Below are 14,929 nucleotides of genomic sequence, written 5' to 3'. Positions count from 1 at the left end.
ACATTAAGCAGCTGTGTGCCGGAGTTTTGGCAAACTGACATTCACTAATTATTTAACACGTCTACATTGAGCTCACATATGTGCTAGTGCAGCAGTTCTCAAACTTTTGGTCTCAGTACTCCTTTACATTCTCAAACATTATCGAGAACCCCAAAGAGTGTTTCTTCATGTGAAATATACCTATTGATATTTACTGTATTAAAAATTAAAACTGTTTTAAAATATTACTTCATTAAAAAACCAATTCATTAAAATTCATCAAATAGCAATAAACCATTACATGATAATGTAAAAAATATATTTTGATGAAAAATAACTGTATCTTCCAAAACAACAACAAAGAAACTGTTTGGAGTGTCATTGCTTTACATTTTTGCAAACCCCTTTAATGTCTGGCTTAATAGAAGGTAGCTGGATTATTTTGTTTTTGCATTCAAGCTGTTGCAGTATCACACTTCGCAGTCTCTGGAAAATGACAGTGTGCTCACGAAAGAATGGGAACGAAAAAGGTAAAAAATACGTCTTATTTTTGTAATTAAGACATTGACCCCTTGGCATGTCTCAAGAGAATCCCTCTTGAGGTTTCCCCATTCCACAATTTAACCACCGTGCTAGTGCCTAGTATCCAATTATTACTCAAGAAGTAATTGTTGAATAAAGTAATGAATACTATATCCTGGGCCAGGTGCTGAGGTTACAGAAATGGACAAGACAAGAGATCATGACTTTAAGGAGTTTAGACTTAGACTTGTCTCTCTTAAATGGAAGAGAGACAAGTATTTACAAACTCTGCTACTAGAACCACCATAGGAGTAAACACAAGATACTATGGGAGGTGAGAGGGTGCCTAGCCTAGTTTTTAGTGATCAAGGAAGACTTTTAGAGAAAATGGTGGTTAAGCTGAGACTTAAAGGAAAAGCCAGGTAAGGAATGAAAGTGTAAAAAGGAGCGTGAAGTGGGAGCACTAGGGCTTACTAGGATTTAGAGTGAGCAAGGTATAGCAGATTAGCCAGAAATGAGGGAATGTGTCATGCAAGTTTCCTCAGGGAAAAATTTAAGACTTTAAACAGGGGACTGACATAGTTAAAGTTTAGAAAGGTCACTCTGGGTACAATGTGAAGGATGAGTTGCAGTATAACAGGCCAGAAAAGCTACTGCAAGGAGTTGAGGCAGGAGATAATATTGGCTTAAATAGAATAGTAATGAAGTGGAGAGAAATGGAAAATTAGAGTTGAGAAGGAAAAACTGATAGGACTTTCTAATGGCTGTAGGAGGTAAGAGAGAGAAAGGGGCTGAGTATTATACCCATATTTCTGGTTTACAAAATTGGGTTGATGATACCACTTAGAGATTAGAAACATAAAAGCTGGTAAAATAAAGAGTTTAGTTTGGGATATTTGAGATATCTTGGAACATCAGGACATATTTTGAAGGCAGTAAGACATGTAGATTTGCAGTCAGAAGAGAGAACTGGACTAGAAATTTGCATTAGGAGTTACTAGTGTATATATGGTGGCTGAAGCCAGGGAGGTGAATGAAACCACATAAAGGAGAATGTAAAAAGTGAGACAGAAACAAACTGCACACAACTTTGGGGTTCATGGATATCTGACAGCCAGAAGGGGGTCCTGAAAGGTAAAATAAAGACACAGAGATCTAGGAGAAAAACTAGGAAAGTGTGGTTTCACAAATCAAGGCATATGAATGCAGAAGGCCAAGGGTTCTAGTATCAAATGCTGCAGAAAGGTCAAGGAAAATAAGACAAAGGGTCTACTAGATTGAACACAGAGGTTCTTGGTGACCTTGTTGAGAATTTCAGTGGAGTGGTAGTTGCAGAATCCAGAAGCTTGTTGAATAAAGAACCCATTGACTGCAATTCCTGGAAAGGCAGGAGGAGTGAGAATCTAGAGAATGAGCACAAAGAGATGGAATACAGGGAACTGGCAGAGATATGTGCCTCAGACATGGGGGTACCTAATCTATTGTGACACTTGAAAGAATGAGTATGGAGGCACAAAGTTGTTGGAGTTCCTTTTTTTTTTTTTTTTTTCTGAGACGGAGCCTGGTTCTGTCACCTAGGCTGGAGCGCAGTGGCGCGATCTTGGCTCACTTTAACCTCCGCCACCCTGGTTCAAGCAATTCTCTTGCCTCAGCCTCCTTAGTAGCTGGGATTACAGGCACCCACCACATCTGACTAATTTTTGTATTTTTAGTAGAGATGGGGTTTCATCATGTTGGCCAGACTGGTGTCGAACTCCTGACTTCAGGTGATGTGCCCACCTTGGCCCTTCCAAAGTTCTGGGTTTACAGGCATGAGCCATCATGCTCAGCCTGAGTTCCTCTTTGATGGTTTCTATTTTCTTCTATTCTCTTATTTGAGAATAAGTGAGGGGAATGGTTTGAAAAATAAGGAGAAAATCAGAAGTGGCTGTTGTGGAAAACAAGAGAGACACAACTAGGGGAACAAGCATTGCTTGGTAAAGTTGAAGGCCCACCTGAGTTTGGATACCGTAAACATGTGGTGGAAACCATCTATATGGTCTGTCCAGAATTCAGATCAGTTTTTTAAAACCAGTTTCTGAATCAGTAGGTTAAAGTCTAGGCTGTATTTTATTAACAAATATAGTAAACAGTGCAATAAAGAGATCATAAAATCAATACAATTATCTTTCCTCATGCACCACGTATAATTTCCATAACACACACACGTATATACATTATAGAACACTGGCTATTAAACCTCCCTACAAAGAAAGTTCCTCAGAATATCATTATTTCATTGCCTGTAACACTCTGTGTAATCTTCTTTTTTTTCCTTTTCTTTTTTTTGTTTAAGAGTTGCTCTTGTAGCCCAGGCTGGAGTGCAGTGGTGCTATCTGGGCTCACTGCAACCTCAGCCTCCTCGGTTCAAGTGATCCTCCTGCCTCAGCCTCCCGAGTAGCTGGAATTACAAGTATGTGCCACCACACCTGGCTAATTTTTTGTATTTTCAGTAGATGCGGGGTTTCACCATGTTAGCCAGGCTGGTCTCAAACTCCTGACCTCATGTGATCCGCCCACCTCGTCCTCCCAAAGGGCTGGGATTACAGGCGTGAGCCATCGCGCCTGGCCACTCCATGTAATTTTCAGTGAAAAACAGTGAAGCTATCATAGTGTGGGGTGGAGTTTGTAGGAGAACATGAACAAACCTCAGGCAAGGAATTTAATGTTATTTATAGTAAGAATTTATCCATTTTCATAGCACAAAATAACACAATTCACCTCTTTCATACCCATTAAGAGATCTTCCTCAAAGAAATATCAATAGAGATGGGAGGCAAAGATTTACTTCCTTTAAACTATTAGGTTATATTAAAAGTATTTGCTTTAATTTTATATTTTAAAATAATCTATATTTAGGTAATATTTACTAAGCATTGACTGAGCACCGTGTTCATGTATTAGTCTATTTAACTCTTATCAAAATCCTGTTAGATAAGTATTATCTCCCTTTACAGACAAGGAAACTGGATCACAGAAAAGTTTAAGTAACTTGTTCTTGGTTGCAAGCCTAATAAAAAGAGAGCTGGGATTTGAACTCAGGCAGTCTGACTCTGGGTTACCTTCCTTGCTACACTGCTTTCTTTCAAAAATAGAAATTTAACAACATTTCCCAAAGTAAAAGTTCATTTGAAGTTTCAGAAACTTAAAGCAATGATTGAACAGATAAGTTGCAACAGACTTCATAACCAGTTCAGTAAAAATGTATAGACTTACGAAATGGCATAAATAACAAGACACAAATAAGTTGCTTCTGTAAGTTTCTTTTCTTAAAAAAAACTACTCGGAAATATTTCAAGTATATAGAACAGTAAAGGAAATAATTACAAGTGAACACCCATGTGCCCTCTACTTAGCTTAATGTTTTGCCACATTTTCAAGATACTTCTGGTAGAAAATAAACGTTACAAATACAAATGAACCCTTCTTGTTACATTCCCTTCTGTTCCTCTCTGGAAGTAACTAGTATTCTGAATTTGTTATCTATCATTTCCTTATACGATTTTTAGTTTGATCTTACCTTTTTGTAATTATTAAACTTTTATTTATGGTATGTCATATATATATCTTCCTGCAACTTGCCTTTTCCTTTCTTCCTCAATATTGGGTTAATGACTCTATCCATATGAAAAACGGTAGCTTTAGTTCACTGATTTTTTGTTTAGTTTATGTTCAATTCGTTCAACAATGACACTTATTCATTCATTCTATTAGTAGACATTTATTGCTCCACTAATATAAGCTATTCTGCTCTGAACTTTCTTGCACGTGCTCACAACTTAGAAATACACATACTTTTTTTTTTAACATGCAGTTAAACAGGAACATACACATTTCTTTAACATGTACTTAAACAGGAAAAGTAACACATGTGCATGAAGAATACAACCGAGAACCATTACGTTCAAGAAACGTACAAAAGACCACAGGTTATTCCGAGTGAAGAAAGGCTTTCACTAGAAGGCACTTGGGGAGGGTTCCAATGACAGTGACATTCATCGCTACAGTAGAAACTCACACAATCGTAGCCCTTTATTACTCTTTTCTTATCCACTAGTTTCCTGCGTCCGTTCATTTTCTCAACTGGAGCGTGAGCTCCAAGAGGACTGAATCGGGCCCCAAAAAGGTGAGCCAATACGAAGGTGGCAGCAGAGTCCGCAATGGGGGCTACAGCGGCCGACCTCTGAGGCTGTGCCAGGCCACCAGAGTGACAGCGAGAGGGAAGGGTCGGGGAAACAGGGCCTAACCTCACTTTTCACCCCGAAAGTCAAGGTAGCCGAGGAAACAGGGATGAATGGGGGCACAGACACCTGCCTCGAAGTGTCTCCTCACTTTCACTCACAAAGCCGTCGGGTCAGTAGCTACAAGCCGAGGGGCGGATGCGGCCCCCACCCTGTGGCACTTTCTCAGTCTGGTTCTTCCAGCCGCGCCTCTTTGCCTTACGCCAATTCCGTAAGGAGGGGCTGAGGCCAACCGGGCGGCTCCCGCAGCTCCAAAACTTGACGTGAAATAGCGCGGGGCAGAACTGACTGCGGCCATCTTTAATTCGGGCAAGACCCCACCCTCGCACCCCACCGACTAGTCCTTTTCAGCGTTACCAGGATTTTCGGCAACAAATGTAACGCAGTTAACCTTAGAAGCAGTGTTGAAGAAACACGCAAAGAGGCCTGAGTATCCATGACCTCAGTGGTGCGAAATCCGGCCAATTTAAACATGGCGGCTAAAGCCGAACAGCTAAACGTTGCTGACGCCAATGAAGTCATGCTCGAAATGGAGCGAAGCGGCGGAGCTGGGGAGCGGGTAATCTCGCGAGATGGAAGCCAGCCTCCGCTCGGCCCGGAAGCCTCGTCTGAGGGGGCGGGGGACGGAGGAGGGAGCGGGAGGCGGGCGAGAGCCAGTGGAGGAGTCCGCCTCCTGTAGCGTGCGTAAGCAGGGAAGCGACGCCGGGCAGCTACGCCGCGAAATCGGCGTAGGCGCCTTTGGAGAATCGGCGGGCTGCGCTGCGCCGGGGCTGGTCGCGGAGGGGGGAGGGGATGTCGGTCAGTGCGAGATCCGCTGCTGCTGAGGAGAGGAGCGTCAACAGCAGCACCATGGGTGAGTCTCAGCTTCGGGCTGCCGCGACTCGGGGTCATCGGCTTCGAATGCCGGGAAGCCTTGCGGCCGCTGGACCGAGCTGGGGAACGCCCTGAGGCGAGGAGGAGGCAGCGGCGAGGGGAGCCGTGGTGGGGGCGACGGCGGGCCCGGGGCGCGGCAGCGGCGGGATCGGGGGGAGGGGAGGCGGCGGCGGTGACAGTTTGAATTGAACGTGAGGAGAGCCGAGGCGGCGGCATTTCCTGTGCCGCGGCGGGCCGGCCCCCCTGGCCGGGGTGGAGAGTCGCGGCCTCCGCGGCCGGAGCAGCCTGAGCGCGGTGGTCTCAGCTCTGCCCTTGCTTCTCTCCGTCCCTTCGCCTTCCCTCAGCCTCCTCCCGTGCCCGCCGGCGCCCGCGGCCCCGCTCCTCCTGTCCCCGGCCGCATCCCCCTCGGCAGAAGTCCCCTCGTGGGGCAGTGGGCCTGGCGAGGAGGGTGGGGACGAATGTGAGCGCTCGGGCGAGGGTGCTGTGTGGGCCAGCCCGGGAGGGCGGCGGCGGGGAGGGAGGAAGAAGGATGCACCAGGCTGAGGCTGCGGTGGAGGCGGCGGCGGCGGCGGCGGCCGCAGCGGCTGCAGCAGCAACTCCAGTGACCGCGTCGCCTCCCCGCTCTTCCTCCCGCCTCTCGGGGTTGCCTCTTTCTAGGCGCAGCCCGGAAGGCCGGTGGATGGCGGGCGAGTCTTGAGAACGGAGAATCGGTAGTTTGGTTTGGTACTTGGGCTTAATTTTTAGGAGTAGGGGAAAGAGAACGCCTGGGAAGGGCGCCTCCCGGAGGAGATAGAAAGGGTGGGAAGGGTCCCTGGAAAAGGGAGGGAGCGGAGATGTGGAGTGGCGAAGTTAAGGGAAATTAATTTTTGAAAATATTTCAATATTCTCAGTTATTCTTTTAAGGAGCCCTTTCATTTCCTTTCCTCCCCCACATATTGGAAAAAGAACAGGCCATTTCATTCACATTTTCCACTCCTGAGTTCCATTTCAGCTGTCTGTATAGTAAGAAATAAGCAACCGAGATTTTTCTAGGACATTTCCATTTACTAAGTTACTTTTGAAGAGTACACTGTTTCACATTTGGGTTTTTACAGTCCTAGGAAAGAATTCGTGACGTCCAGGTGTTTTCTTAGTTACCGAAATAATAACTTACTACAATTCTTGAGAGTTTATTGCTAAATAGTTCAGCTTTAAGAATTCTTTCTTCTGGCTTTATTTTGATGAAAGAGAATATCTTTCTTAAGTGTCCCTGAGAATCTAAATGAACAGGTAATCTAAATCCCTAAGCATTTAACCTGTTTTATATATTTATGCACATGCAGGTGATGAGTATAGTCAGTTTTTCCCCCTAAAGTTTATGTACAAACTTGGGTAGGAGAGTATTTTAGACTTCAGGTGTACAGGTAGGGATGAAATTTCTGGAATCCTGATAGACTGAAGGGAGGATATAAACAATGACCAAGTCAGTTATTGCTGCTTGGATTCTTTATTTCTTCAGACTGCAAGGGAATGAGTGAGGGGTGTTTGGGTGGTGGTTGGGGAGAGGGGGGTTACAGCGGCAGGAGAGCAGTAAACAATCTTCCATCCCATTCAGCTGTTCAGTGGGTGGGACTAAAGGAGATAGAGTTGAGTGAAGCTATGAAATAAATGTGGAAGCTACATAGGTGATTTGCATGGTAGCATTGTCTTATTTTGTGATGGAACCAGGTCTTCATAATACAATTATTAAAAATACCACATATTATACTACATCTTAGGCTTACAGAATTCAAGTTCACAACAAATAACAGCAAGTTATGTTAAGTTGGTTTTAATTAGTTCTTATCCTTTAAAAAGAAAGGATATTGTCTTTTTCTAATGTAGCTTAACAATTTTTGTTGCAGGCTTTGATTTGGAGATACTTGATGCATACATAATACATGAAAGGTAGTGTTAAAAGATTATATTTCAAAAGTTTGTGGTAAAATTGGTTGTTCAGATTTGCACATTTTCCCATAGAAGCAATTTTAAGTAAATCCATGCCAGAAGTTCTGAACAAGTCTAAGGCAAGTTAGGAATCCTTACAGACCCTAGGAGAATTTAGAGGAATATGCTAGAGCAACAACAACAACAATAAAAACAAAGCTTTGGGGAGAAGAGGAAGGAAGAAGAGTTACATCTCTGTCTTCTAAGGTCTCAGTAATGGAGAGTGATCAGATGAGGGGACCAGTCAGAATAAGGATAGTGGTAGAGCAGATTAGTTGCAGACTTTTATAATTTGATGATATACATATTCATTGTAGACTGCATTCTGGAAATTGCCAATAGTGAATTCCTACCTGACTAAATTGCCTGCTGAGAAATGTGTTTCACATTTTGACTTCATAGGCTATCTTCAATTTTTGATTAGAAGTTGAGCATTTTAAATTAATGATTTATGTCTTTTACTAAGTTTTGAGAAAAAACTTTTTGTATATTTCTTTTTCTGTACTAAGTTTGCATTGTAAAGACAAACTTTATTGTATAATAGAAACAATAAAAATTATGTTTTAAGAAGTAGAATTTTAAGGTAGTTTGATTATGGGTTTAGTTCGCTGGATGAGAGCATACTGTTAAATGTAGACCATTGAACTCTACAGCAGTGTTTTGAAGACTGCAGGTTGTGACCCATTAGTGGACATTGCACTTAATATTTTGAGGGAGGTTACATTTTCTTTCAGGTATTGTGTACTGGGTGGGCATCGTGGTCAAAATGTACAGTATGGATGAGTCAAATGTGAGGTCTTCGAACCTTATGTTAGAGGTTGGAGGTCTTGGTGTGAGGACTTTAAAATTAAAGACTGTTAGTCCGTGTGGCTTTTTCTTATTTTGGATTCATTTATCCTGTACTCCATGTAGCTAACATGGTTAGAGAGATCTGAGGCCTACTTCTGTTTGAGAGGATGTTATCCCCCATAGCCAGAAACTATGGTGGCTTCCAAAAGAAAAGAGTAGCATTTAGTGGCTCTGCTTTAGGCCTTGAGGATGAATCTTTTCTTTGTTTTTGTCTTCATGTGTCCTTTTGCATCATCAGAGATCAGGAGACTAAACTTTGAGCATGGGCTTGGGGAAGAGGGGCCAAAGAGACAACTTGGCTGGCATTGAGTGTTGAAGGCCGTAGGCCAGACACACACTAAATCTTTGTGACTTACTCTTGGTGCAGTCCAGCTATCCAGATGTAGGGATTACACACTGGGGTTTGAGTTCAAAATCTTAATAATGATTTAGAACATAGGCTTTGATGTTAGATATGGATGCAGATCTTGGCTTTGCTACTCACTAGATACATCAGTCGGAGTAGGTTAGATTATAATTTTAAAAACTACAGTTAGGCATTGTTAACAATAGGGTACATTGAGAAATCATAGAGTATACCTACACAAACCTAGATGGTAGAGCCTACTATACACCTGGGCTGTATCCTGTTGCTTCTAGGCTATGAGCTTGTACAGCTTGTTATTGTACTGACTACTGTAGACAATTATGACACATGGTAAGTGTTGTTTTTTTTTTTTCTTTGAGACGGAATTTCGCTCTTGCTGCCCAGGCTGGAGTACAATGGCACAATCTTGGCTCACCGCAACCTGGGTTCAAGCAGTTCTCCTGTCTCAGCCTCCCGAGTAGCTGGGATTACAGGTGCTTACCTGCCTCAGCCTTCCAAGTAGCAGGGGTTACAGGCACTTGCCACCAGGCTCAGCTAATTTTTGTATTTCTAGTAGAGATGGGGTTTCACCATGTTGGCCAGGCTGATCTGGAACTCCTGACCTCAAGTGATCCTCCTGCCTCGGCCTCCCAAAGTGCTGGGATTATAGGCGAGCCATCACGCCTGGCCAAATGTTTGTGCTTCTGAGCCTAGAAAAAAAGATATGCTGTACTATGAACTTATGACTGCTATGTCATCACAGGTGATACGATTTTTTTAAGCTCCGTTGTAATCTTATGGGACCATTGTCATACATGTTGTCCACTGTTGACCAAAACATTTTAATGCAGTGCATGACTATACTGCAGATAAGAAAAGTGGAAATGGAATAAGAAAGATAAACTATAAGCCCCAATTTTTTATTACTAGTTTCAACAGACGTAAAATTATTCTGCTATTAAAATTTCCATTTTTATACTCTAAATTTCTGTGTTTCTCTGACATAAACTGATAATTCACAGACTGCTCACTGGTCCACAGACCACACTTTACATAGCACTAGGTTAAACTATGCTGCAGCAACAGACTGTCATATTAAAGTTTATGTGCAGTATTATATTTTAGGCCAGTGTTAACTTTAAAAGATACTATACTTTGAAAGCTGATTATTCGTAAGTATCCCCTGTGATTGGGGGAATTGCCTAAAGCTGCTCCTGTTTACATTATTTTGAAGTTTTCTAAGTCTTAGGTATTCATGTGTCATTTGCATTTTATTCAATGTTTATTTGCCTTATGTAAAATATAAAGATGATATTCTTCCTCCTTCCCCACTGACCTGGAAGTAAAAAATGGACTTTCCTAAAGTTATAACATGTTAATTCTGTTGTTTTGTTTAACTCTGGGTCACAACTGACTACTTCTGATAGCTTTATTGGAGGTGAGGCTCCAGGTCAGAGTTTCTCATTTGAGGTTTTATCATTATTTGGGGGAGGGAAGGGCTGTCTTGTGCATTGTACAGTATTTACCAGCATCCCTCCTGTCATCATGCTAAGATGCCAGCAGCACATGCTCTCTCCGGTTGTGAAATGAAAAAAATGTCTACAAACATTGCCAAATGACACGTGGGGGAGCAGAATCATTCTTGGTTGAGAACCACTGTACTGGAAGGAACAAGCTTCCTTAACTGTCTTACTTTTTACGTCTTCTTCCTGGAACTCCTACCACTTAGTATTCTTAGTATTTCCTAAACTTGGGAATCAAAATTACCTAGAGTTTTTTTGTATTAAAAGCTTATCATTTATATATTTTTGCAAAGCGTGATCAGTAATTACTGGAAATAGAACATTATGCTAGGTCACTGTTTTCCAAAGTATGTTTGAAGGGTCAACCATGGCCTGGAGTTAAAAATGCAGATTAACTGGTTCCCACTAAAAGACCCACTGATTAGCAATCTCTGGAAGAGGGACCCAGGAATCTACATTTCCAAATGCTTTCCAACTTATCAAGTAACTTTATTATTGTATGCTTTCATAGAATAAAATACATGGATTTTAAGTATTTAGTTGAATGAATTGCTGATGTGCATACACACATCTTGTAGCCTTTATTCTAATCAAGATACAGAATATTTCCACCATCCCAGAGTTTCTTGTTCCTTGTTGGAGTTCTCCTTCTATTGCCCCAGGTAACCACTGATAGGATTTCTAATAGCCATGAATTTTTTTTTTTTTTTTTTTTTTAACAGCTTTACTGATATATGTATACAGTTGATTCATTTAAAGTGTTTTTTTCTGGGTAACTTTCTAAAGTCTCCCCATCCCCATAACTTCTTTATTATATAAGATTTCAAATAAAATGATCATCGTGGTGTTTTTCAAAGAATACAGATTCTCATGGTGTTTCACACTGTGATAAACAATAGGCCTGGGATGGGGCCCTGAAAATCTTTGGCTCTGATGACTGTTTTCAGGAAAATCAAAACCATTTTCCACTAGTTTTGCTGTTCTTTATAAAATATATTTGAAATATTCCTGCAGTGGTAATTTGAAACTTTTGTAAACTATCCATTGATTTAACAAGTATTTGACTCCAAAAAAGTATCGGACACTTTGACACCATGGCAATCAAGAAAGCTATGGTCATGGATGTTATGATGTTTCTGTTTTCATTTCTGAAATTGCTTTTTTAAAAAAAAAATTTTTTTTCTTGAAACGGAGTTTTGCTTTTGTTGCACAGGCTGGAGTGCAATGGCACAATCTCAGCCACCGCAGCCTCCGCCTCCCCGGTTCAAGTGATTCTCCTGCCTCAGCCTCCCGAGTAGCTGGGGTTACAGGCATGTGCCACCATGCGCAGCTAATTTTTTTTTTTTGAGATGGAGTCTCTGTCCCCCAGGCAGGAGTGCAGTGGCGCAATCTCGGCTCGCTGTAAGCTCTGCCTCCCGGGTTCACACCGTTCTCCTGCCTCAACCTCCCAGGTAGCTGCGACTACAGGCATCTGCCACCATGCCCGGCTAATTTTTTGTATTTTTAGTAGAGACAGGGTTTCACCGTGTTAGCCAGGATGGTCTTGATCTCCTGACCTAATGGTCCGCCCGCCTTGGCCTCCCAAAGTGCTGGAATTACAGGCGTGAGCCACCATGCCTGGTTGCTTTTTAAAAATTTTATTGGGAGTTTTTTGTTGTTTTGTTTTTTTGAGACGGAGTCTTGCTCTGTCACCCAGGCTAGTAGCATCATCCCGGCTCACTGCAACCTCTGCCTCCTGGGTTCAAGCGATTCTCCTTCTTCAGCCTCTTGAGTAGCTGGGATTACAGGTGCATGCCACCACGCCTGGCTGATTTTTGTATTTTTAGCAGAGATGGGGTTTCACCATGTTGGTCAAGCTGGTCTCTCCTGACCTCGTGATCTGCCTGCCTTGGCTTCCAAAGTGCTGGGATTACAGGCGCGAGCCACCGCACCTGGCCTGGGTTTTTTTTTTTTTTTTCCAATAGGTAGCATAATCACTTGGTTCAAAATTCAAAAGGTTAAACAGAGAGATACAGTGAAGTCTCTCCTTCTTACTTTTACCCCCAGGTCACCCAGTTTCCTACTCCTCAGGCATCCTGTGTTAACAGTTTCTTGTATGTTCTTCCAAAGGTGTTTTTTGCATATGGAAGTTAAAAACATATCCTTCCTGCCCCCACCCTTGGTAGCATAAGACACATTATTTCCCACATGTTTCTTTCCAATTAGTGTAATTTGGGTTATTCCATGCAGTACATAAAGAGCATTCTTATTCTTTTATACAGCTATATAACCGTTATATGATATTCTGTTTGTGCTGCTCCAACAAAATACCTGTGACTGGGTAATTTATAAGAAACGGAAATCTATTTCTTACCATTCAGGAAGCTAGGAAGTCCAAGATCACAGTGCCCTCAGGTTTGGTGTCTCTGCTTCCAAGATGGCACCTTAAATGCTACTTCCTTTGGAGGAAACAAATGCTGTGCCCTAACATAGCAGAAGGAGCAAAAAGGTCAAGCAGCTCCCTTGCATCTCTTTTATAAGGTCATTCATCCTATTAATACGGTTACTAGTGATTAAGTATCAACATACAAATTTTGGGACAACACACCAAGACCATAGCATATGGATAGACCGTGATATGGGGTATATTATGATTTGTTTATCATGTCTGACCCTGATAGACATTAATTTCCAGTGTTTTGGTATTACCAACTATGACATGATGAGTCACTTGGGATATTGATCTTTTCACATTTGTTAGTGTATCTAACAAATACACTAACAGTGTTAGTTTTTGAACTCTTTGAAGCAGGAGACTACCACTTAAAGGTTGTAGTATTGACATTGTCATTATATAAATAACGTATTGATATTATGTTACCATAACATTGATGTTAAATATTGGTAATATTGCTGTTAAGTCATTGGTTTAGAACTTCAACAATCAAGTTCATTCATTTAACAAATACACGTTTTGTACTTGCTGTGTGTTGGCCACTGGGGAAACTGAATTAAATGCTGTGGCAGTAGAAATAGAGGCATGGTGATTAAGAGTTTCGGGTCTAGAGTCAGACTTGGATTCATATCTCAATTCTAAAGCTTAACTGAACCTTTGGTAAATAACAGAACTTTAGTTTTTCCTTCTCTGTAAAGTGGGAATCATAAGGGTATCGGAGAAGTAAATGAGATAGTATTTGAAAAAAATCTTAGCATGATGCCTGGCATATAATAAACACTGAGGTGTTAAAGAAAGTTATCAGACTATATTGCAGTTGACTTTATTTTTCTGCCTCCACTGTGCTTAAAGTCTAGGACTGTGTTTTGTTCACCTTTGTATCCCTATAACTGGCTTGCATTTAGTAAAAAATTTGTGATATGATATAAAGGTATGTAGAACATACAGTGAAAGTTCAAAGCAGGATACCTTTTCCATGCTGGAGAAGGTGAATCTTTAAAAGTTGGTAGGAGTGATTAGGTAAAGGAGGTGAAGGAGTGAAGATAATTCTCACTTAAGAGTGAGAAATCCTGTTAGTATCAGGTTATGAGGTTAGAAGAGGTAAGTAGGCAACTGGTATTGCTGTGCTGAGAATTTAAAAATCTTTATTTGAAGACTTTAAAAGAAAAGTGGTAATCATAAGAATTGCAATGATAATTATCTCTGTTGAGCGTTGACAGGGCACCAGGTTGGAGCCATTAAATTGCGGGAGTTTAATCTAGCAGCTTAGGACTAAAAATTGGTCAGAAGCAGGGCAGTGGGAAAAGACATGAGGGGGATGGTTGTGAGGTATTAGGGAAGTTGTGGGTGGTGAGAAATGAGTCCAGAATATTTGAGCTTTCTGACTTGAGTGAATGGGTAGATGAGTAGATGCTATTTCTTGAAATAGGTAATTTGAAACATGAAATTGAGAGGCCTGGGGGATATCCAAGTGGACTTGTCTTGTAGGGTCTCAGTACTAGGAAGACATCTAGGATAGAAAATAAGCATTTTCCGATAATTGTAAATGTATTCATTTGTGCTTTGAATTTTTATGTTTAGTAAGTGAATTTGTGAACAGAGTTGAAGGAAACTAGAATAAAGTGATTTGTGTGAAATTTCCTTGTCCTTTAAAGTTAGACAGACTGAGGTCTCCAGTTTCTTAGGTAGTACTAAAATGTTTCCTTTTTTTTTTTTTTTTTGAGACGGAGTCTTGCTCTGTCATCCAGGCTAGAGTGCAGTGGCGAGATCTCAGCTTATTATTGCCAGCTCCGCCTCGCGGCTTCACGCCATTCTCCTGCCTCAGTCTCCTGAGTAGCTAGGCCTACAGGCGTCTGCCACCACGCCCAGCTAATTTTTTGTATTTTTAGTAGAGACAGGGATGATCTTGATCTCCTGACCTTATGATCCACCTGCCTCAGCCTCCGAAAGTGCTGGGATTGCAGGCGTGAGCCACTGCACCTGGCCAAATGTTTACTTATTTAAAATTTCTGCCGGTACATTTCACAGCAGCAGTTGTTTCAGACTCAGGATTATGCTAGTGTTTTTTTGCAGGAGTGACATTTTGTATCCTTGTATATTCTTATTGTCCATTCAAATTGTAATGAGTTAATGAGTTCTTTTTTTTTTTTTTTTTTGA

The 14,929-nt window shown here is 41.6% G+C and overlaps 1 protein-coding gene across 4 annotated transcripts in view; it reads left to right on the top strand.

Moving 5' to 3' along the window:
* The first annotated feature begins 5,296 nt into the window (after nt 1-5,296).
* SEPT7 (septin 7) overlaps nt 5,297-14,929 on the top strand; it is a 107,518-nt gene continuing 97,885 nt past the window's right edge. For 2 of the 4 annotated variants that reach the window (XM_011973018.1, XM_011973011.1), the window contains exon 1: nt 5,297-5,634. In XM_011973018.1, coding sequence (XP_011828408.1) covers nt 5,574-5,634 — 61 coding nt within the window. In that variant the 5' untranslated portion in view covers nt 5,297-5,573. Of the gene's footprint in view, nt 5,635-6,645; nt 6,648-14,929 lie in introns of all 4 variants that reach the window. The other 2 variants (XM_011973025.1, XM_011973029.1) reach the window with 2 other exon arrangements.

This window comes from Mandrillus leucophaeus, unplaced genomic scaffold (assembly GCF_000951045.1).
Source record: "Mandrillus leucophaeus isolate KB7577 unplaced genomic scaffold, Mleu.le_1.0 Scaffold100, whole genome shotgun sequence".
Taxonomy (NCBI): domain Eukaryota; kingdom Metazoa; phylum Chordata; class Mammalia; order Primates; family Cercopithecidae; genus Mandrillus; species Mandrillus leucophaeus.
Note: the sequence above shows the minus strand (reverse complement) of the source record. Positions and strands in the feature narration are given on the sequence as shown.